This window comes from Myotis daubentonii, chromosome 3 (genome assembly GCF_963259705.1).
Source record: "Myotis daubentonii chromosome 3, mMyoDau2.1, whole genome shotgun sequence".
In the NCBI taxonomy this organism is placed as follows: domain Eukaryota; kingdom Metazoa; phylum Chordata; class Mammalia; order Chiroptera; family Vespertilionidae; genus Myotis; species Myotis daubentonii.
The window spans coordinates 217,212,661-217,234,803 of NC_081842.1; the positions used below are offsets into that span (position 1 = coordinate 217,212,661).

Consider the following 22,143-nt stretch of genomic DNA (forward strand, 5'->3'; position numbering starts at 1 on the left):
ATCCTGAGTTGTAAGTGATACCTACCGAGTTATAAATTCAAGCTTAACATAAATGCAATGGGCAAATACTATTGTCCCCCCCCCCCCATAAGAGAACCGAGGCACAGGGGAGTGAGGAGCCAAGCTAAGGGCACCCGCCTGTGGCCGTGCAGTAATTGTCTTTGTCTGGCTTATTTCACTTCGCGTGATGCCAGGTTCATCCATGTTGTCACAAATGACAGGATTTTTTTACTTTTTAAAGCTGAATACGATTCCGTTATACGTATGTCCACATACGGTCCTCCCTCTGTACCCACAGGGGACTGACTTCAGGAACTCCCGTGGCTACCAAAATCTGGGGATGCTCAAGTGCCGTAGGCAGCCTTCCGTCGCCACGGGTGTGGGACCCACGGAGGCGGAGGGCTGACTGTGGAGCTCACCTCCCCGTCCATCCATGTGCACGAGCGCTCGGGTGGTCGCCACACCTTGGCTGTTGTCAGTGATGCTGCAATGAGCCTGCGAGCCCGGGCATCTCTTCGAGATAATGGCTTTGTTTCCGGCAGATGCACACCCAGAGGTGGGGCTGATGAGTCGGACGGGCAGGCGTTCTGTCTGTAATTTCTGGAGGAGCTTCCAGGCTGTTTCCCACGGTGCCTTCCTCCCGACTGAGACGCGGTTCGCGGTTCCCCTCTCCCACGTCCTCGCCAGCGCCGTGCTCTCCCGTTTGGTAGCAGCGCAGCTGTATCCTGGGTCCTCTCTCCTCAGCATTGCCAGTCTCCCTGTTGTACGCACATGAACTTGATCGATTTTCATGGCCATCGGCCACTCCACTGACGAGTATATTACAACTTACTGGCCCAGCCCACTGTTGACGGGCATTGAGTCATTTGCAGTTGGGGGGTCGTCACAGTGTTGCTATGAGCCCCCTCTGAAGCATATCTGGGTGCACCCACTCGTGCTCATTCCACAGGATGTGTACCTAGAAAGGAAATTGCTGGGTTAAAGGTAGGACTATTTTCAACTTTAGTAACTATTTTTTTTTTTTAGCTATTTTCCAAAGAGATGGTAACAATTCATATTCCTACTACAGTGCTTCATGTTTGATACTCGTATTGACATGAAAATATAAAATACATGAGCAGCCCGGCCGGCATGGCTCAGTGGTTGGTTGAGTGTCAACCTATGAACCAGGAGGTCACGGTTTGATTCCCGGTCAGGGCACATGCCTGGGTTGCGGGTTCGATCCCCAGTGTGGGGTGTGAAAGAAGCAGCCGATCAATGATTCTCTCTCATCATTGATGTTTCTATCCCTCTCCCTTCCTCTCTCAAGTCAATAAAAATATATTTTAAAAAATAATATAATAAAATACATGAGCAGTTAGATGGTAACAATACAAAAACATAGAAATGAAAAGTAAAGGCCTTACCCCCTAATCCTTTTCCCCAACGGTTACCGGTATCAACAGTTTCTTTAGTATCTTTCCATAAATATTAGAAGAAATTATTTAAATAATATATTTAAGTTTTTAAAATGACAATTTGTGGAGACTATTTCTAGTCCAAAGAGAGTTTGCAAATTAAATGCCTGCTGCTGTTAAATAATATATCGCTGTTGGAAGCCCCCTACTGAGTCAATCATTTGTAGAATATTTACTGAGCACCTATTACGTGCTCAGCACTTTTCCAGGAACTTGGGATATGGCAATGAACAAAATAGTAAAACACTCATGAATGTATGGAAGACACATTCTAGTTGGGGGAGATAGAATAAACAGATGAGTAAAATATATGTTAAATGCTATTAAGTGTTAGGAGAAAAATAAACCAGGGACGAGGAGAAGGGAGTGTTGAGGAATTGTAATTAAAAAAATGTTTTTATTGATTTTTTTTTTTTTTTGAGAGAGAGAGAAGGGAAAGGGAAAGAGAGAAACATTGATGAAAGAGAAACATCCATCAGCTGCCTCCGGCACGCCCCCTACTGGGGATGGAGCCAGCAACCAGGGCATGTGACCTGACCAGGGAGTCAAACCAGTGACCTCTTGGTATGTGGGATGATGCATAATCCACTGAGCCACACCGGCCAGGCAGTGAATTGCAATTTTAGAGGAGAGAACTGAGGTGTGAGGGGGGGTGAGCTAGGTGGGTCCCTGGGGAAGAGTGGTCCCAGCATATTCAACCAGGGAGGTCAGAGTGGCTGGAGCTCAGTGACCAAGGGGGACAGTGATAGAGGCCAGCCATATGGAGGCAGGTGTGGGCAGGTGAGGCCAGACGTATGGAGGCAGGTGTGGGCAGATTTCTGAATGCCGCGCGGAGACATGACCCCGTTCTAGACTTACATTGAGTGCAGAACCAGCAGGTACCCCCCTACTGATCCAATCATTTGCAACCAGCGTGAGAGGGACGGGGTGTCCGGGATGACTCCGAGGGGAGCTTGAGCTCCGGGGAGGATTTGTAACTTGCGGAGCCGGGAAGACTGTGAGCGGAGCACGACCCGGGAGTGTAAGGACTCAGCGAGCGCGAGATGCCTGCACACACCCGAGTGAGCTGTGGCCTAGGCGGGGGCACAGGAGCCTGGGATTTCGGGGAGAGGCCTGGGCCGCAGGTATGTGGCAGGTATTGCACAGATGGGATCCAAAGCCACGAGACAGGGCGGCACCTCGAGTGCAGACACCGCTGCTTCTCTCCAGTTCCGAGAGGACCCGCAGGGAAGGCGGAGCAGTGGCCGGGAAACAGGAGTGTGTGGTGTCCTGGGTGCACAGGAGAGACCTTTCGGAAGAAGAGGGTGGGGGTGCTAGCGCTGGTGGGGGTGACGCAAGATGGCTTCTGACCTGCACTGATGGATTTAGCAACTTGGAAGGAATTCGTAACCTCGATAATTGAACGTCCAAACCCAGAAGGGAATGGGTTCCTGAGAGCGTTGGGAGGGGGCGGGGGAGAGGGTACCTGTACAGACGTTTCGCCGAGAGGGATGGAAATGGCCCAGTCGGTTGAGAAAGGAGGAAAAAAAACTAAAATGGAAAGGAGACTGTGAGGGGAGGGATCCTGTAAACCCATCAGCAGGAGGGTAACAAGAACTCAGGGTGTTTTTGCTGAGGGTCTGGTTCCCCATTTCCATCCTCCGGGAATCGAGGGCAACCTCACCAACAACGGGCGGTCACACACGAGCCGTCAGCCCTGCAGCCTCGGCTCTGCAGGATCCAGGGCCCGGTAACCCCGGGCTGGGCGGCTCGGCCCCGGGCTCCCCCGCCTGCTCGCAGCGGCCGCGCAGACACACCGGCTCCCGCGTCTCCCAGGCCCGACCCCGCGCAGCCCGGTGCAGCCACGTGCCTCCGCGCAGCACCCGCACAGCAGCTCGGCCCTGCACGCCCGTTACGGGAAGCCGCCTCCCACTTCCTCTCGGGGTGCGTTTCACTTTATTTACTATTTCTTTTCGGGGCTCCTTTTAGACTGCAAGACCCGAACGAACACGCACCCGCCCGGTGGGCGCGCCGTGATCCCGAGCGGCCGGGCGCTGCGGCCGGAAGCCCCCGCACAGACACGCGCACCGCGGGGCGAGGCTGACCCACGCGGCCCCACCCCGCCGGCGCCGCCCAACCGCCGCCGAACCTTCTGGAAGCGGCGCCCCGCTGCCAGAACGGGACGCCGGAGAGGCTGGGGAGGCCGGGCGCGCGGGGCGGGGCCTGAGCAGGAGGCCGCGTCTGATTCGCCGCCGGCGCACAGGCCCCGCCTCCCGGGCGCCATGGCCCGGCCCCCTCCCTCCCTCTCCATGGCGCGACCCGGGCTCATTCATTCCCCGCGGGGCCTGCCAGACACCTGCGCTCTCCTGAAGCCGCCGGCCGCCGCCGCCAGCATGTCGGGCCCCACCGGAGAGACCCCGTCCGCCATCCAGATCTGCCGGTAAGAGGGCCGCACGGCGCGGCGAGCGGCCGGGGCGCCGGGACCCCGCCCGGGCCTGCCCCGCGCCCGTCGCGGCCTCCCCGGGCCGTCACCTCCGGCCCCTCACCCGCTGCCGCCTCCGCCCGCCCACACCTCCCGTCCCCGCGGCCGGGGGGCGCCTCGGGTGCCGCAGAGCCGGCGGCCTCCGCGCGCGCCTCCCCGCCGGCCCCCGGCACATCCCCGGGGCGGCGCCGCGGTCACGCAGGCCGTTTGCGGGACAATCGGCGCGGCGCCTTTCCGGGCGGGGGTCGGAGTGCCGCCCCCGCCCCCGCGCCCCGCCCCGCCAGCCCCGCCGGCGCTCGGGCACGCGCGAAGGTCCCCCTCGGCGCCCTCATTCTGGGTCGTCCTCTGGCCGGCGGTTCAAAGCCAAGCGGATCCCGGATTGTGGGGCGCTGGCGGCCAGCTCGCGGTCGGCGTCCGGAGCTCGGCGAGCCCCGTGATGGGTGCCCGAGGGGGCGGAGGCTGCAGGTGTCCGTCCCTCCTAGTGCTCGGGTTTGGGGAGAGCCAGTGCGCACGGGAAGGACCGAAAATGCTTTCCCCTCGAGCCGCTGAAGAGGAGGGAATGGCCCATGAGCCTGGCAGCGTCTTACACAATGCGGGCCAGCGGTTCTCCGCGGACCACCCTGCCTTCTTCCTGGGCACCGGGTAGGGGGAGGCCCCCAGAGGCAGCGGGAGAGCGGGGAGTCGGCTCATTGCCACCGGACGGACGGAGGGCGGCCTCAAGGTTACACCCCGTTCCTTTGGGCGCCATCAGAAGCAGGCCCGCTGGTCCGGGAGCCTGAGCCCGGGGAGGGCACGGCCCTGGGACCCTGGGACGGCCTCCCAGGCGCTGGGCCTGCAACAGGGCCTGTCCTGCGCAGGCACCACTGGCAGCGAGCGCGCCTTCCTCTTTCGGGGTGGCGTCTACCAATCCGGACACTGGCTATCACACTGACCTTGGGTCCAGCCCAAATTAGCTTCCTGTGGATGTTGACGTCTCCCGGGAAGAGTAAGCGCTGGATCAGTGGGGCGCCCTGACCGCAAACCTTCTTCTGGCCCAGCCCCAGGCCTTTACTGACCTCAAGGTCAGGTTTGACTTTTCTAGGGGGAGGAAATCTTTGGGGGGAGCCTGGCTCCCTTCGCTTTGTTACTGGCCGTGTGTCTGTCTTGGCCCCACCCACTCCAAGTTCCAGGGGCAGAAATAACAGGAATAACTGATATTTGGAGACAGGCCCTCCTATTGGCAGGGTGACCTTGGGGTCCGTTCTTTGCAAAGGGCTTGCGTAGCTCTCGCCTCCCTTGGTTTGTCCACCTTCCCTGGGAGGGAGGCAGGGTCTCACCACTGCGCTGTGTGCAGGAGGCGGGTGAGCTGGGGAGACCCAGTGCCCCTGCAGGTCATCCAGCCCGAGAGCCGGAGGGCAGCGCCTACCAGGTCTTCTGTCTCCAGCTCCTGTTCTTTCCACTGCACTCCCCCCAGAGAAGGTCTGATTTCAGTCTGCCCTGCTTTTATTCACTTCTTCAGGGTGATGAATAGCAGGTTTTTTTGTTTTTTTAATCCTCACCCGGGAATATCTTTCCATTCATTCTAGAGAGAGTGGAAGAGAGAGGGAAAGACGGAGAGAAACATCGATGTGAGAGAAACACATCGATGGGTTGCCTCCTGCAGGCGCCCTGACCAGGGCCTGGGCCGGGGAGGAGCCTGCAGCCAAGGTACGTGCCCTTGACCGGAATCCAACCTGGGACCCTTGAGTCTGCAGACCTATGCTCTGTCCACTGAGCCACACCGGCAAGGGCATGAATAGCAGTTCTGTACATTCTTGTCTTTTTAAAAACCAGCTTCTTACTTGAAATTTACATAAGGCACTTAACCGATGTTACCCCAATAAATGTAATTTAATTAGCCCTGGCCGGTATGGTTCAGTTGGTTAGAGCGTCGTCCTGTACAGCAAAGGGTAACAGCCAATGGAGGCAGCCAGTCAATGTTTCTCTCTCTCCCTTCCTCTCTGTAAAATTAATAAAAAATAAAATAAAACAAAATATTCTTTAAAATATTAATTAAATATAAAAGAAGAAATACACCTGAAATTTATATAATTTTTTTAAAAATATATTTTTATTGATTTTTTTACAGAGAGGAAGGGAGAGGGATAGAGAGTTAGAAACATCGATGAGAGAGAAACATTGATCAGCTGCCTCCTGCACCCCCCTCCCCCACTGGGGATGTGCCCGCAACCAAGGTACATGCCCTTGACCAGAATCAAACCCAGGACCCTTCAGTCCGCAGGCCGACGCTCTATCCACTGAGCCAAACCGGTTAGGGCTATATATAATGTTTTTAATCAATGTTACCTCAATACATTTAATTTAAAAAGTAATTATTAGAAACCCCCAGCTTCAACAGATCCTAGATGTTGGCATAGCTTTAGACCAGGGGTGGGCAAACTTTTTGACTCGAGGGCCACAATGGGTTCTTAAACTGGACCGGAGGGCCGGAACAAAAGCATGGATGGAGTGTTTGTGTGAACTAATATAAATTCAAAGTAAACATCATTACATAAAAGGGTACGGTCTTTTTTTTCAGTAGTTTTATTCATTTCAAACGGGCCGGATCCGGCCCGTGGGCCGCAGTTTGCCCACAGCTGCTTTAGACTCTCCGTGTGTGCACAAGCCTGCTCACCACCATGCTCTCCGCTGCCACCTGCTCAGGAACAATTCATCTTGTCTCTGGTCGAGGTGGCTGTGGGATGCTGGGCTGGGCAGGATGCCTGGTGTCCAGAACGACTGCCAAAGGTGGAGGGCTGTGGCGAGGGCCGCGGTCACCAGGACTTGGCCTGGAGAAACCCCAGGACACCGGGAGAGTGGCCACATCGCGGTGGGGAGCCCTTTAAGGACATCTGAGCTGACACCCTGTTTTGAAAGATGAGCCTCCTGACAGGGCAGCCACGCCCATGAATTTAATGAGTTTCACTGAACTCCAAGGAGCACAATGCCCCCAGGAGGGACAGGGACCTGGAAAATCTGGTCCCTGCCTTAGGGGTTTCCCAGTGCAGCCGGGAGAGCGGGAGAGCGTGCCCCAAGCCTCACTGGCCCACACGATTAAGAGTGGTTAGTGCTCTGGGTCCGGAAGAAGGTGTCAAGGGATGGGGGCTCTAAAGGCTGGCGAGGGCAGTGGTTAGAGCCAGCTCTGCAGTCCCAGGCCCGGGTGTGTGCTCGCCCTCTGCCCCTTGGCTGCCTAGCCCGCTCTGCCCCGTTGTCTCATGGGTGGTTCTGAGTGTTAGAGAAGAAAGTGCATCCATGCCTGGCAGGACGACTCGCTCATGGAAAGTGAATGGAAGCTCTTTTTGTGGGAAAAGTGGGGCGCAGGCTCAGGAGGCCAGTGTCCCGGGTTCGAATCCCAGCCCTGCCTCTTGTGGGCGTGCACCTTCAGGGCGTTCTTAGCCTTGCTGGGCCTCAGTTTTCTTCTCTGTGGATTGGAGATCATCACAGTGCCCTTCTCGGGGCTGCCGCGAGGGTGAAACCTTTGGCACAGAGCCCAGCATTACACACGTGAGCGAGGCTCACAGAGGGAACTCTGTATTTCTGAGAGCCAAGCTTTGGGTGGCCAGGCTGCTGTGGGGCGCTGTCCCCTCCTCCTCTTGGTCCCGCCCTACAGATGCAGGTGTGGGGACAGCATTTAAACTCTCAGAAGAGCATTTTTCCTTTGGTTTATTTTGAGTAATCATAATGTAACGTTTGGTTAGCAAATTGCATTTCTCCTTGTCGCACTCAGTGTTTTAGAGCCTTAGACCCAGGAGCCCCCTGGAGGCCTCCAGCCCGGCTCTGTCACTTACAGCGGGGACAGTGTGGCTCTCAGAGCTGAGACGTGGCTGAGGAGACTGCCTGCGGCACCTGGGGGATGCTCTCTGCCAGGTGACCTGGCGTTCAGTCTTTCCCTGCTCACCCAGCGCAGGTCCCCCTTGTGTGGCGCGGCGTAATCACGGCGTCAGTGTGGGCCCTGAGAGCTGGTGGAAGGACAGCTGAAGGCGTGACCTGTGGCCGGTGCTGGAGGGTGCGGGCGAGCAGTGCGGTCCACCAGAACCGTGCAGTGTGCGGGGTAGCTGTGAGCCACAGGAGCCACTGAGTGCTTGAAATGTGGCCAGACGCGGAGAAACGGAATCCTTTTTAAAAAATGTTTAATCCTCACCCGAGGATATTTTTTCCATTGATTTTTAGAGAGAAAAGGAGGGAGGGAGCGGGGGCGGGGGGGGGGGGAGAGAGGGAAACATCAATGTGAGAGAGACACATCGACTGGTTGCCTCTTGCAGGCACCTCAACCTGGGTCAGGGATTGAACCTGCAACTGAGGTACGTGCCCTTGACCGGGAATCGAACCTGAGACCCTTGGGTCTGCAGGCGGATGCTCTGACCACTGAGCTAACTGGCCAGGGTGAAACGGAATTCTTAACTACATTCATTTAAATTCATTTAAAGGTAAATGCAGCTGGCCTCCTGTGTCTGGCGGCTCCCCTCAAGGGACAGTACAGTCTGTAGAAGAATTTAAAAACTGGAATTCCTGGGAGCTCTCTGGGGACTGCAGTCAGCTTCTAAATGGAGGTGGGCCTTGGCATGGGCCAGGCTGGCAGCCTGGAACCCTTCATTGGTAGGCCGTGTGCAGGCTGCAGGCTGCTCTCTGCTTGCCTGCTTTTAGACGCAGATGTACTAGGATGCGCTTTGAGGTGCGGGGCTGCTGGGCCAGGGAAGCCTGGAGAAGGGCCCGGCCTCCAGTAGACATGCCTGCCGGTGATGCTGGTGGAGTGGGCTGGACTTTAGGACGCTGTGGGGTTGGAATTGCCCCCCTTGGGCTCTGTCTTTGGGCTTACAGCGGAATTAATGGAAACAATCCTAATTTACAGCAACCACATTTGGAGGGAGCATTCTGGAACATTCCATAAAACGATGCGGTGCCTGGGGAGGCTTGGCCTTTGCAGCCGGGAGAGCCTGTGGTTGGGCGGCTGTGCTCATCCACTCTCCAGGCTCCTGTAAGTGGGCCAGGCGGCCGCATCACCTGACCAGCGCCCCAGTTTCCATTAGGCCAGAGAGCTTTCTCCTGGGGGCAGGCTCCGCCGGCGGGTCCGGCCCGGTGACCGCCCTGTACACCTGCTGCCCACTTGCTCTTTCTTTCACTCTGAGAGGGTCCTGGGGAGGCCTCCTTGCAGCCGAATCACTGAGGAAGCTCGTTACAAACGCAGGGGAAAATCGCCCCAGGCAGGTTTAAACATGTATGAGGCATTTGGGGAAACTTGAATAGTCCCTTGACAGTTAATGATATTAAGGGATTCATACTATATTTTAGGTGAGATAATTGTTTGTGTGGTTCTGTTTATAAAAGGAGTCTTTATCTTTTGTTTATTTATTTTAAATATATATGTATGTATGTATATCTATATATATAATTTTTTTCCCTTGAAAAGGAAGGGAGAGGAAGAGAGAGAGAGAAACATCAATGATGAGCATCATTGATCAGCTGCCTCATTTACGCCCCGCACTGGAGATCGAGCCCACAACCCCGGCATGTGTCCTGAGCGGGAATTGAGCCGTGGCCTCCTGGTTGACAGGTCAGTGCTCAGCCACTGAGCCTCCATCTTGTAGAGGGAATGTGAGATGTTTGGACGCTAAGCTGTGATGTCTGACGTTTTCCTCAAACGCTGTGGAATGGGGAGCTGTGGAATGGGGAGCTGTGGAATGGGGAGCTGTGGAATGGGGAGTGGGTGGGGGCAGAGGGGAACCAGAGTTGATTGTTTGGAGCTATTTGGTGGGGCGGGGAGTCATTTCCTTTTTCTCTACTCAGTAACCCTTTGATGTTTTCCACAATTAAAGAATAAAAAGGAAACTGGCCTGCTGGGAGCTGAGAGCCACTCCTGAAGCAGGGACTGTGGGTGTGTCTCCTTTACCCGCCTCCCTGCTGCCCCAGGACCCAGTGCAGTGTTGCCTTCCGCCTCCCCACCCCCCCTTCCACTGCGGGGAGGGGGTGGGCCCTTCCAGCCCAGTCTAGCTGCTTCTACCCCGGGGCCTGGTGGCTCCTGTTCTCTCAGCCTATCAGACACCAGTGTTGCGACTGGTTCTTGCAGTTGCCAAAATGTCATTCAGCGATAACCATCAGGAAACTTTGAAAGTTATTACTCACAGGATCTGAAGACCCACAGCCAGCCTCTGTGAGGTCAGGGGGTTGGGAAGGAGGGGGGGCGAGCAAGCTGGGGGGGCGAGCTTGCGCATGAGGCTGTGCCGGGTTCTGCTTTTATTGTGTTTACTGTGGTGGATGATGAGGTAAGAGGGAGAACTTAAAGTTCGGAGAGAAACAAGCAAGTGGCTCAAATGGGTGTTTGAAATCAGCCAAGATCTGAAACCAAGGAGCCTGGCGGGCGGGGCCGGGCTTCTCCCTGCAGCCACCCAGCCCCCTGGCATCTGGCATCGTGTTCGAAGCGGATGCCTCCCGGAAGCGGGTGCCTTGGCCCGCAGAGCCCAGCCAGGCGCCTGCATTACCACATACAGACGCTGCACCTCGTCCGTCTGACCGCTGCCTCTGGCCTGTTGGCGGGGCTGCTGCCTGGGCCTGGCTCGGGCCTGGCACCGCGATCTGGGTGGGTGTTGGCACAGCCCCACCTACTTCCTTCCCCCTGGCCGGCCTGGGCCCTGCTCTTTGTCTCATTTGCTTGGCTGTGTGACTTCAGGCTGAGTCATGGCCTGCTTCTTGCATCACTGGCTGCTGGAGCATCCTGCTGGAAACCCCACTGGCTGGCCCTGCTGTGGGAGGGGAGGCGGCCGGGAGGCCTCCGGGGACCCGCGAGCTCTGAGCTCCCGGGGCAGGGCCGCTGGAGACCGGAGTGGGGCTGCTGAGCCGCGTGCTGGGAGCTGGGAAGCCGCCCCTCTGGCAGGATGAAGCTGCTGGCCTGGGCCCTGCGCCTCCGCCTCCCCGGGCTCACGGCCGGGCGGGCACCTGCCTGTGAGCGCCTGGGGCCCCGGAGCTCGGCGGGGCTGTGGCTGCCGCGCTGGGCCTCCGTCTGGGCTTTCAGAAGCAAGTATGGACCTTCTGCCTCTGGGAGGTAGGACGACGGGTTCACTGCGGTGCCCTCGGCGATGGCGGCTCCAGCAAATTCTCCCACCTGAGGAGGGGGTGGGGCCCCGGATTGATGCCCGTTTGGCTCAGTGGTTAGAGCGTCGGCCCACGGACTGAAGGGTCCCAAGTTCGATTCTGGTCAAGTTGTATCCAGCACATTCCCTGGTTGGGTGTTTGTGGAGGCAACCACTAGATGTGTCTCTCTCACTTTGATGTCTCTCTCTAAAAATCAATGGGAAAATGTCCTCGGGTGAGGATTCGCAAAAATAAAAAGTACGTACAACCAGCTCATCAGAAGTACGGGTGCTCCGGGACCTGTGACTGGCGTCCAAGGTGGGGGTAGCCTTGTATGACTAAGCCCTTTAGCATGGAGTCTGTGCTAACGCTGGTTCCTCCATGTCAAACTGCACTGAATTGTGGGACACCAGCTGGTGGCTTGGAGACTTGGGTGATGTGAAGGGAAAAATGTGCACAAACAGGAATGGAATTGCTGGGTCATGTGGTAATTCTGTGGTGAAGTAAGGAACATTCAAACCTGTAGAGAATTTTTTCAGTTTATTTGAGCCAAACTGATGACATATGTCAGGGAGGCAGTTTTTGTTGTGGTGGTTTTTTCTAATATATTTTTACTGATGTCAGAGAGGAAAGGAGAGGGAGAGAGAGAGAGGAACATCAATGATGAGAGAGCATCATGGATCGGCTGCCTCCTGCACACCCCCCACTGGGGATGGAGCCTCTGGGCCTGTGCCCTGACTGGGAATCGAACTGTGACCTCCTGGCTCATAGGTTGATGCTCAGCCACTGAGCCAGGCCGGCCGGGCTAGTTTCCTTTATGTGTTTAAATTAAGGAGGGAACATAGGAAGGTTACAGGAAGGCGGGGAAGGGAGGCGGGAATTGGAGTACTGGGTGGTTAACAGATGAGCCCCCTTGAGGGTCAAAGGTGTGTGAACCTAGAAGCACAAGAACAGTGGACAAGGAGTTACAGGCCCGAGGCTGCCTCCCACCATGACCTGCCCGCTGGAAATGTAGGATAAGATCTCTGGAGGTTACTTTTCACAGAACCTGTTCTTTCAGCCCGTCTGTGTTTCGCCTTTTGAAGAACTGCCAGCTGTTTCCAGCGGCTGCCCTGCTCCACGCTCCCACCAGCACTCGTTGGTCCAGCCACCCTAGCGGAGGGGAAGTGCGTCTCATTGTGGTTTGGCTTCGAGCTTCCCTGATGACTAACGATATTGCTTATCTTTTGTAAGCTCAGGGCTCTTTTTACGTCTTTGGAGAAATGTCTGTTCAGACCCACCTGTTCTCACTTGGCGTATTTGTCCTTTGGTTCCCGGAGACCCCCGGGTGGGCTCGGGCTGCCTGTCGCAATGTCCGACACTGGAGGCAGGTGCAGTCATACAAGGCGCGTATTGAGAAGGCAGCCAACCAAGAAGCCAGGGCGCTTACAGGCATTCAGATCCCGTCTTCCAGCAGGTGCAGGGGACAGGGTTACACGGGGGAGTGGGCGAGGGGAAGCTGGGAACGGAATGCGGTTACAAGCAGTCCCGGGGCCAGCAGAATCCAGCCATTGTCCCTGGTTGTCAGGTGATGAGATGACCTTGGCTCCTGGTGGGGTTGGCCTGACCGTGCGTGAGTTCCCGTGTCCATTGTCCACAGCTGAGTCACCTCGTCCATCACTTTGCTTGGGATAAAGGGAGTGTGCACTGGCCTGAGAAAGGAAACTCAGAAAAGCTTCACCCTGTTAACATAAAAAAAAACCCATTACAACCTATGAAGAATTGTTGTGAGTTTATTTGAGCCAAACTGTCAACATATGCCGGGAAGCAGAACCTCAATGAATTGAGATAATGCTCCGGAGAATGGCGGGTTACATCCGTATTTATACATTTTAATCAAAGGAGGGACATAGGTGGGTTTCATGGAATCTATTGGTGATAGACTAGAGAGGCAGGAGCAAGCCAAGTGGGGAAACCCCTGGGATTGGATAAAAAGTAAAATGATGGACACATGCTTAGGTGGGTGCAGGAACAATTAACATGATAGTGAAGGGATTTGTGGTCTCTGTCCTGGCACCCTGCACATCTGGTTGTGCCCCAGGGGCTCCAGAAAAAGGGGAGTTACAAGTGACCCAGACATTTCAAGGGTGTGTTATCACAGATGCAAAAAGATAGACAGGCTCAGTGAAGGTCAAGCTTGACCTTGTCAGTGAAGACACCAGCGTAGGACGTAACTGCCACCATCACTGCTTTTAAGGTTTAATTTCAGACCATCCTTGGTGGTGACTGTAGGTCTGAGTTTGCAAGGCCGCCATGCAGGCCTCCCCTGAGCTTGTCAGGTCAGCACGTGGCCCCTTTTGTCCACAACCCTCTGTTCTCAGAAGGATCTGTGTTCTAGGACTTAAAGTTAATGCGATGATTTTCCAGGTGAATTCAGGTGCTCTATCAGATTATAAGGCCCCCCGTCACTTTTATTTTGCGTTGTAAGAGTTCCTTCTATAGAGTATACGAGATACAAGTTTCTTCTCAGATGTATGATTTGCAAAGATTTTTTCCCATTCAGTGGGCTGTCTTTTTACTTAAAAATTTTTTTTTAAAAAATTTAGTTCAGAGAGGAAGGGAGAGGGAGAGAGATAGAAAGTCTACTCAACGGCTGTTACCACACATAGTTACACACTTTTTTCTCGTGATGAGGACTTTTATTCTCTGAGCGACTTTCAAACACGCACTCCAGTATTCCTGACTGGTCACCTCGTCATCCATTATCTTCCATCGGCAAGTCTGTGTGCTTGGCCGTTCCCTCAGCCACCCCCCCCCCCCTGCCTCTGGCAGCACTGGTCTGTCTGTAGGAGCTTGTTCGTTTTGAGTGTGTTTGTTTTTTAAGATTCCACATGTAAGTGAGATCTTAGGTTGTCTGTTAATGGAGGGGAGAGGGCTTCACCACTCCCCCACCCCCCACCCCCCATTGCTATCGGGAGTGAATTTCTTGCAATATCCCTGAGACTTGCATGGGGGGATGCGATTTAGTGGAATGCTCTGTTTCCATGGAATTAAACCCGAGTCCTGAAGTCCCATAGAGTGTAGCTGCGCTTCCGCAGAGCTCAAGTCCGAGCCGGTGCCCGCAGTCTCCTTTCCTTGCTGGAGCCGGTCCAGTCCAGCGTCCGGCTAGCTTAGCTGTGTTTCCCACTGCAGTTCCTGGTCCGTTGCGTGTGAGGTCTGCATGGCTACGGGCCACAGGCCATGGAGCGAATGCCAAGAAGCAGGACAACAGAGCCCACAAGCCAGTCACTAAGCCAAGAGCATGCGAGAGAGCGCTCCTTTGTTTGGATGATGTGTTCCCAAATTCTCACACCCTTGCCGTGGCCACGCCCTTTCTGGCCAGTGGTTTCTGTTCCCAAGTGTAACTGACAGAAAAGTACCTTCCCGCCCTGGCCGGATTGGCTCAGTGGATAGAGCATCAGCCTGGGGACTGAAGGGTCCCGGTTCGATTCCAGTCAAGGGCATGTACCTTGGTTGCGGGCTGGATCCTCAGTAGAGGGCTTGCAGGAGGCAGCTGATCAATGATTCTCTCTCATCATGGATGTTTCTATCTCTCTATCCCCCTCCTTTCCTCTCTGAAATCAATAAAAAATATTTTTTTTTTTAAAAGAGAGAGAGAGAGCGTTTATCTATAACATCACAGATATGGAAGAAGGAATTTGTAGAAGACATGGGCTTAGGAGACAAGTTACAGAGGCAAAGGAGGGGCCCGGGAGCTTAGCAGTGAGGAAGGGGAAGGTGACGTGCTTGGAGAGATGGGAGGGAGAGGGGAACGAAGGGCGTGGCTGCTCCTGGGAGGGAGGGCCAAGATGCCATTCTCTCTACGGCTGCATGATATTCCTCCGTGTACGTGTACCGACCTGACCTCTCCTTTAACCCGCGATGCACACCTGGGCTGCTCCCGGCCTCGGCTATTGCCGTGAACATGGGTCCTATGTCTTTTTGAATTAATACTTTTTCTTCAGATAAATACTCAGAAGTAGGGCCTGGCTGGGTGGCTCGGTTAGTACGAGCGTCGTCCCGTACACCAAAAGGTTGCGGGTTCAGTTCCTGGTCAGGGCATGTACCCGGGTTGCGGGTTCAACCCCCAGCCGGGACACATGAGGGAGGCATCCAATCGATGTTTCTCTCTCACATCAATTTTTTTTTATTTCTTTCTCTCCCTCCCTCTTTCTCTAAAAATCAATGAAAACATATTCTCAGGTGAGGATTAAAAAAAATTCAGTCCTGCCAGTGTGCTCAATGGTTAGAGTGTCGGCCCTCGCACCACAGGGTCGAGGGTTTGAATCTCGGTCAAGGGCATATACTTGGGGGTTGTGGTTTGCTCCCCACTCCTGGTCAGGGAGCGTGGGGGAGGCAACCAGTTGCTGTGTCTCTCTCACATTGATGTTTCTCTCTCTCTCTCTTATCCTCCCCCAACCTCCACTCTCTCTGAAAGGCAGTAGAAAAAAATATCCTCGGTGAGGATTAACAAAACCCCCACCAACTCAGAAGTGGTATTGCCAGGTCACATTGCCACTGGAAAGGGACTGGGCCCAGAGCCAGTCTGCCCCCGGACGGCCAGTAGCGTGTGGGTTATTGACTTGGTGTAGGAAAGATTTCACAAGACCAATCCAAGCGATTGTGAGAGGATGTTTATTAAAGGCGGGAAGGGAAGCAGGGAAGGGCTTAGGGTGGGAAGGGCAGTGGGAGAACTGGGCTGGCTGCCTCGGCCCCGGAAACATGGGAAAGCAGTGGGCCACACAGGCTGCGGGGCTCCCCGAGAAGTGTGGTCACAGGGAAGGCAGCGAGCCCAGGCGGGCTGCTGGGAGCTCCCTGGAAAGTCAGAGAAAAGGGGGCCTTGGAGGCTGGATCGGGGTGCGCCTGGGAGGAGCTGCCCGGCGGCAAGTGTCAGGGGGACCCTTGGAGTTTGGGAGAGAAAAGTCGATGCACGCCCGAGAGGGAAGAGAGAGCCGCCTCGCCTGGGTCTTATCTGTGGGGTTTTTAGGGGAGGTGGTGGTGGGGTGCCAATAGAGTGTTCGTCAGCTTTGTGCTGATGCCAGAATGAGACGTATTTCCCCGGCTTCCTCCGTCCTTGGGTGTGGTTGGCAAAATGGCACCAAATGAATTTCTGTTACCTACTTCCTGAGCAGGTGCTGTCAGCTGTTTACCTGGTGGGAGGGGAAGGTAGCCATTTACTCATGAGTGTCCTTGGGTTGGGAAGACAAGAGTTTACGATTCGCTGGGTGGCTGGAAACTGCGTGGCGTGGAACTGTCTGTCCCGGCGCCCTGTGCCACTTGTCAGGCTTGCTGACCGTCTCTGACGGCAGCTGTGTTACCTTCATGAGGAGCCACCCTGCGGTGACCACGGAGGCTGCACCATTTACACCCACCAACAGGCCGGGGTCCCCCCCCCCCCCCCCCCGCCCCGGCAGTATTGCCTTCTTGATGACAGCCATTCGGACAGCTGTGAGCGAGCCTCATGGTGGCTTTGATTCTTTTCACTTCGATACTATCTTTTGAAGCACAAAAGACTGTACATTTTGGTGTCCAATTGCTCTATTTTTTTTGGTTGTTCATACTTTTATTGTCATATTAAGAAACCATTGTCAAATCCAAGGTCACAAAGATTTACCCCCTGCTTCCTACAGAGCGTGGAGTGTGGCCGTCTAAGACGTTAGAATCACGGGAGTGGGGAGGTTGCGTGCAGTGGTCACGTGCTAAGCTTGCCCCACGGCCCTGCAGGCACATTCGATTGGGCATCAAATGTTAGGAAAATGGAATTTCAATCCAAACTGGGAGGTAGCTCGCAGACTAGGAGTTAAAGTAGCGGAAGGAAGAGTTGCTTTTGCAGAACCAGTTTCCCCACTCCGCTCCCCTCCCGCGATGTGTGTGGAGCAGAGCATCCTGAGCTGTCGGGAGGAGCCCCGTGCCCGGCTCCATGGCATCCCGCACCCTTCACGCTCGCTTAGGTAGCTCTCAGCACTGGGGGCGCAGGGATCACCTTTGTGTTACAGATGGGGAACTGAGGGCACAGTGGCTTGCCCAAGTCAGCACAGTGGGCACTAGAACCAGGTCTGTCCTCTGTGCCCCATCGCATGCCCTGACCGAGGGCAAGTGCTGCGTGAGGGAGGGTGGGCGATGGAGACCTCGCCGGCCACCCGCTGCCTGGAAACGGCCTGTGGCTCGCTTGGGTCTTTGGAAGGGTGGGTTAGAAGTCAGGGTGTGGTGTGTCTCCCAAACTTGGCTTGAGGCTGAGTGCTTCTCTGAGCCGTCAGTGCCCAGATGCCACCAATGCTGGCTCATGCCCATAAGCCTACCCCATAGAACTCATCTGGTGGGGCCTGGAAGAGCATCATGTGTGAGGGGCTGGGGAGGGGGCTGGGGAGCGTGTGGGCGTGGTTTCTGGCCCCCCACCCCCTCTGTCCTGGCCGCCCTGGCCCAGCCCGGCCCTGGCAGGGGGCATGCTGGAGGTGCACCTGCCGCAGGAGGCTTCGCCTCCCAGCCCCGCCCGAGCCGAGCTGGCTGAGTACAGCATTCCGTTGCCGTGGGCGCCCAGCGGTGGAACCTGAGCCGTGTAGCCGGTCCGGTGAGCGAGGTGCCGGCTTGTTCCCGGTCAGGGGCACACTTCTCCGTGTCCCTCTAAGCGCCCGGCTCCGTGTGGCCCCTGGAACTCAGAGCGCTAACCGCTCAGTGGCTTGCTGGGCCTCTGGGCCTCACTTCGCAGGAAGTGGGCTCTTGTTTGATGGCACTGTGCTGCCCTTCAGGACGGCGCCCCCTGCCCCGTGCCGCCTGGAACCCAGGCCCTCGGAGGAGTTGGCGACCGGCCGCGCCATCCGGAGCACGGCCCGCTGTTACTCAGCTGTAGCCAACGATGTGGCTTTTCGAGACGGTGGGGCTTTTGTCCAGGATAATTTTTTTGAATTGATTTTGCTTTAATTGCTTCCAAGTACCTACTAAATTTTTACATTTTTAAAAATAGAATTAATGGACATAGAATGCAATGTCAGTAATTAGGAGGATGTTTAGTTTGGTAGGAAATTACCAGACAGTCTTCCAAAGAGGCAACCGTGTCGTGGGCCCCTCTGAGTTCCTGCCGCTCCGCGTCCGCGGCCCCAGCAGCGTCCGGGCCCCAGCAGCGTCCGGGCCCCGCAGCGTTGCTGTCGGTGGCGTCTGGCCCGCAGGTGCGCAGGGGTTTCAGCTTGCAATTCGCTGTGACTGTGATGCTGAGCATCTCGCGCTGCTTTGCCGCCTGAGTGTCAGTGTCATCTTTTCTATTTTCTTCCTTTTAAGCTATATTTTTATAGATTTCAGAGAGGAAGGGAGGGGGATAGAGACAGGAACATCAACGATGAGAGAGAATCATGGATCAGCTGCCTCCTGCATGCCCCGCACTGGGGATGGAGTCCACAACCCGGGCAGGTGCCCTGACCAGGAATCAAACCACGACCTCCTGGTTCATAGGTCAACGCTCAACCACTGGGCCACGCTGGCTGGGCAAGAATAGCCTTTTATCTTTTTTTTATTTTATTTATTCTTAATTTTATTTTGTTTTTAAGAATAGCCTTTTAAAAGAACTTACTTTCATTTCTTATATTTTAACATGATACATTTTGATTTTTCTTCATAATAGTAAGAAAAGTACTTTAAACTAATGGAAATAACATAACGTTAATTATAAATAAACTGTCTCATTAAAGTGAGTTTGAGTGGGAAGGAAACCTATTTTTATCTGATATTTAAAATTTTTTAATTTATTGATTTGAGAGAAAGAGAGGCAGCGATTTATTGCTCCACCTTTTACGCACTCATTGGTTGATTCTTGCATGTGCCCGGACCAGGGATCAAACCTGCAACCTCAGAGTGTTGGGACAACGCTCTAACCAACTGAGCTACCTGGCCCGGGCTGACTTTCAGTATTTAAATCTTTGAAAAGCTTATGCCTTATTGCAGAATTACCACTTTAAAAATACCGGCAGTGATAACAAACTCAAAATGTGTACAAAAGGCAGCTGTGTCATGTATGTACTTCACAAGTTAAATATTTGCATTTCTCAATTTAGTCTCCCAAGGCGCTGCCGCCCCTGCCGATGTGAAGGAATTCTTTAATTTTATCGTAGAGAGCACGCCCTGCACTGCGAGGGGCCTTGGGGAAGGCGCCACACAAACACGCATCGACTCCCTCCTGCTCCCGAATCTCCACAGAGCAGCTCAGGCCTCGGCACTGCCGCCAGCTCCCCACGCTGTCCCCTAGCTGTGCCACAGGACAGGGCATTCCAGAGCCTGCAGTCACCGCCTGGCAGGAGGCAGGAGGCAGGAGGCAGGAGGCAGGAGGCAGGAGGCAGGAAGTGGGCTTCCTCTGGTTGGGTAATAAGCCCTTAGCTGTGGCTTAAGCTCCCAAACAGGAGGGTACCGCAGCGCCCTCCCCGGAGCATCGCGCCCTGGCAGAAGCCAACAGTCCACCCGGTTCTGCTGCTTCCATCACACAGTCCCTAACGCCCTCCCCTCCCCCCGTCGGCCTTCAACACCTCTTCCAGGACCCGGTTCGGGCAGGACCTAGCGGGCACACTGCATGGAGGGGTGGCGCCAGCGCCGACTCTGAGCAGTCTCCACTCGGCTTCCTCTGTAGACTCCCGGCTGGGAGGCCTCTATCCAGCTGCTCTCCAGCTGTGGCCCAGGCTGACCGCTCGCTATTTGAGCTGTTGCTCTGGTTGGTCCTGGGAGGAGGTGCGGATAGCGGCCCCCTGCCCCGCGGCCTTGGGACCCTTCCCCCAGTGTCTTCTCCACGTGCTGCTGTTCAGAGCTTTGGCCCGTTTTCCTATGGGGTTGTTCGTTATTGTTGAGTTTTAAGAGATCTTTGTGCATTTTGAATACAAGTTGCTGTTTTTAAATCAGCCGTGTGTTTTATGAGCCTTTCCTCCCTGCCTGTGGCCGCCTGTATCCTCTTAGCAGCGTTGTGGTTGGTCCCTTGAACAGGCCGGCCAGGTGCTCAATCACGCAGGGGCTTTGCTAAGTCTAGGAGCTTAGGAGTCACGGTCGGGTGACGGCCCAGGGCTCTCGGCTCTGTGTCAGCCTCCTTGTTCCAGGGGAAGAGCCTGCACGGGGCAGGTGTGGCAGAGCCTCGACCAGGACCCAGACCTCAGACCTTGTCTCCTGGGCCAGCTGGCCCTGGCAGACCCACACCGCCTCCCGGCACCGGCCCACACAGCCTGCATCGTTTCCATTGAGAAATCAGCTGACAGTTGTATGGGTGCTCCCTTGTAGGTAACTAACTGTTTTTTCTTGCTGCTTTTAAGATTCTCTCTTTGTCTTTAACACTTGGCGTTTTAATAATGATGCCTCTTTGGGTTCCTCTTGTTTGGGACTCTCTGTGCTTCCTGGACTTGTAAGTCTATTTCTTTCACCAGGTAGGGCAAGTTTTCTGTCATTATTTCTTCAAATAGGTTTTCAATATCTTGCTCTCCCTCCTCTCTGGTTGGTGTTTTGATAGCAAGGACAGCATGTCTTTTTATTATTATTATTATGAGTTCAGAGAGCAAGAGGGAGGGCGAGAGAGAGAGAAACATCAATGATGAGAGAGAATCATGGATCGGCTGCCTTCTGTATGGCTCCCACTGCAACCCGGGCATGTGCCCTGACTGGGGATCCAACTGTGACTTCCTGGTTCATAGGTCGATGCTCAACCACTGAGCCCCGCTGGCCGGGCAGGACAGTGTGTCTATGGGCAGGACAGTGTGTCTATGAGCAGGGGGGGTGCTGCTTCCTCGGCAGTCTTCCTGCTGACCCAGCTCCAGTATGAGCCCTTTGTCATCCCCTAACCTCGGGCAGGTCCAGGCTCCCTTACTGCGCATCCCTGCCTGCCTCTCAGGTAGAAGTGGGGACTTGAACCAGCTAATTTCCGAGATCTCTTTCAACTCCTATTTCCTGTGATTTTTTTTTTTTTTTTGCATTTATATATTTAGAGCATTTCATCCCAAAGCAGCAGAATATGCATTCTGGACAAAATGCCCTCCAAAGTTAGGGGCAGTGTCTGCTTCACCTGTTTTCCTAATGATCACATGGAACAAAAAAGATAAATAAACGGACGTATGATGTGCATCCATACACCCCTCCCCTCTGCTCACCAGAGGCCAGGAAGTGACAGAACTCCCACTCAGCTGAGGTTCATTCCCAGAGTGTTCCAGGCCCTATACTTTGGCTGTAACAGAACAAAAACCTTGGAGCCGCAGGTCCAGGTTGTGAGTCCTGGACACCCAGCATCGTGGGTGCCGGAGACAGGAGTGCTGCCCAAGTGAGCACATGGCTCTGTGGGAAGCCAAGAAGTGCCCGGTGTCAGTTTCTGGGTGGTTGTGTTCCCTGGGGTGTCAGTTTCTGGACGGTTGTGTTCCCTGGGGTGTCAGTGTCTGGACGGTTGTGTCCCCTGGGGTGTCAGTGTCTGGACGGTTGTGTCCCCTGGGGTGTCAGTGTCTGGACGGTTGTGTTCCCTGGGGTGTCAGTGTCTGGATAGTTGTGTTCCCTGGAATGCCAATTTCTGGATGGTTGTGTCCCCTGGGATGTCAGTTTCTGGTGGTTGTGTTCCCTGGGGTGCCAATTTCTGGACGGTTGTGTTCCTTGGGGTGTCAGTTTCTGGATGGTTGTGTTCCCTGGGGTGTCAGTTTCTGGATAGTTGTGTTCCCTGGGGTGTCAGGTTCTGGATGGTTGTGTTCCCTGGGGTGTCAGTTTCTGGATAGTTGTGTTCCCTGGGATGGTAAAGGTCGGGCACGTCCTTGGATGGGAGGTGTGCCGGGCATGCTGAGAGGAGAACCGGGGTTGCTTAGGCACGGTGTCCACATCGCAGGGAGGGGCAAGTCCAAAGGGCACCGCTTTAGGACGGGGCCTCTCCAGCCCCATCTGCCTGAGGCTTCGGGAGGGACCGGAGGGCAGAGACCATGCTCACGCTCCTGCTTCGGCGCGGCTTGTCCCTGAAGGTGCTCAGGAGGCGAGTCGATGAGGTCTTTCCCAGGGAGAAGACCCAGCCGTGAGTTGGGGGGCTGCGAGAAAACTCTGGGGTGGCCAGGGTGGGGGGCTGGGGAAGAGCTCAGGTATCTAGACACTCGGCTCTGGGGTGCCCTGAGGCCTTGGGGGCCTTTTCTCTCCGCCCGAGGT

The 22,143-nt window shown here is 55.1% G+C and overlaps 1 protein-coding gene across 8 annotated transcripts in view; it reads left to right on the plus strand.

Moving 5' to 3' along the window:
• Nucleotides 1–3,715: 3,715 nt before the first annotated feature.
• Nucleotides 3,716–22,143, plus strand: part of ACOT7 (acyl-CoA thioesterase 7) — a 62,920-nt gene continuing 44,492 nt past the window's right edge. For 2 of the 8 annotated variants that reach the window (XM_059691450.1, XM_059691453.1), the window contains exon 1: nucleotides 21,861–22,015. In XM_059691450.1, the coding sequence (XP_059547433.1) occupies nucleotides 21,927–22,015 (89 nt within the window). In that variant the 5' untranslated portion in view covers nucleotides 21,861–21,926. Of the gene's footprint in view, nucleotides 3,877–10,660; nucleotides 10,973–21,860; nucleotides 22,016–22,143 lie in introns of those variants that run through there. The other 6 variants (XM_059691449.1, XM_059691452.1, XM_059691454.1 and 3 more) reach the window with 6 other exon arrangements.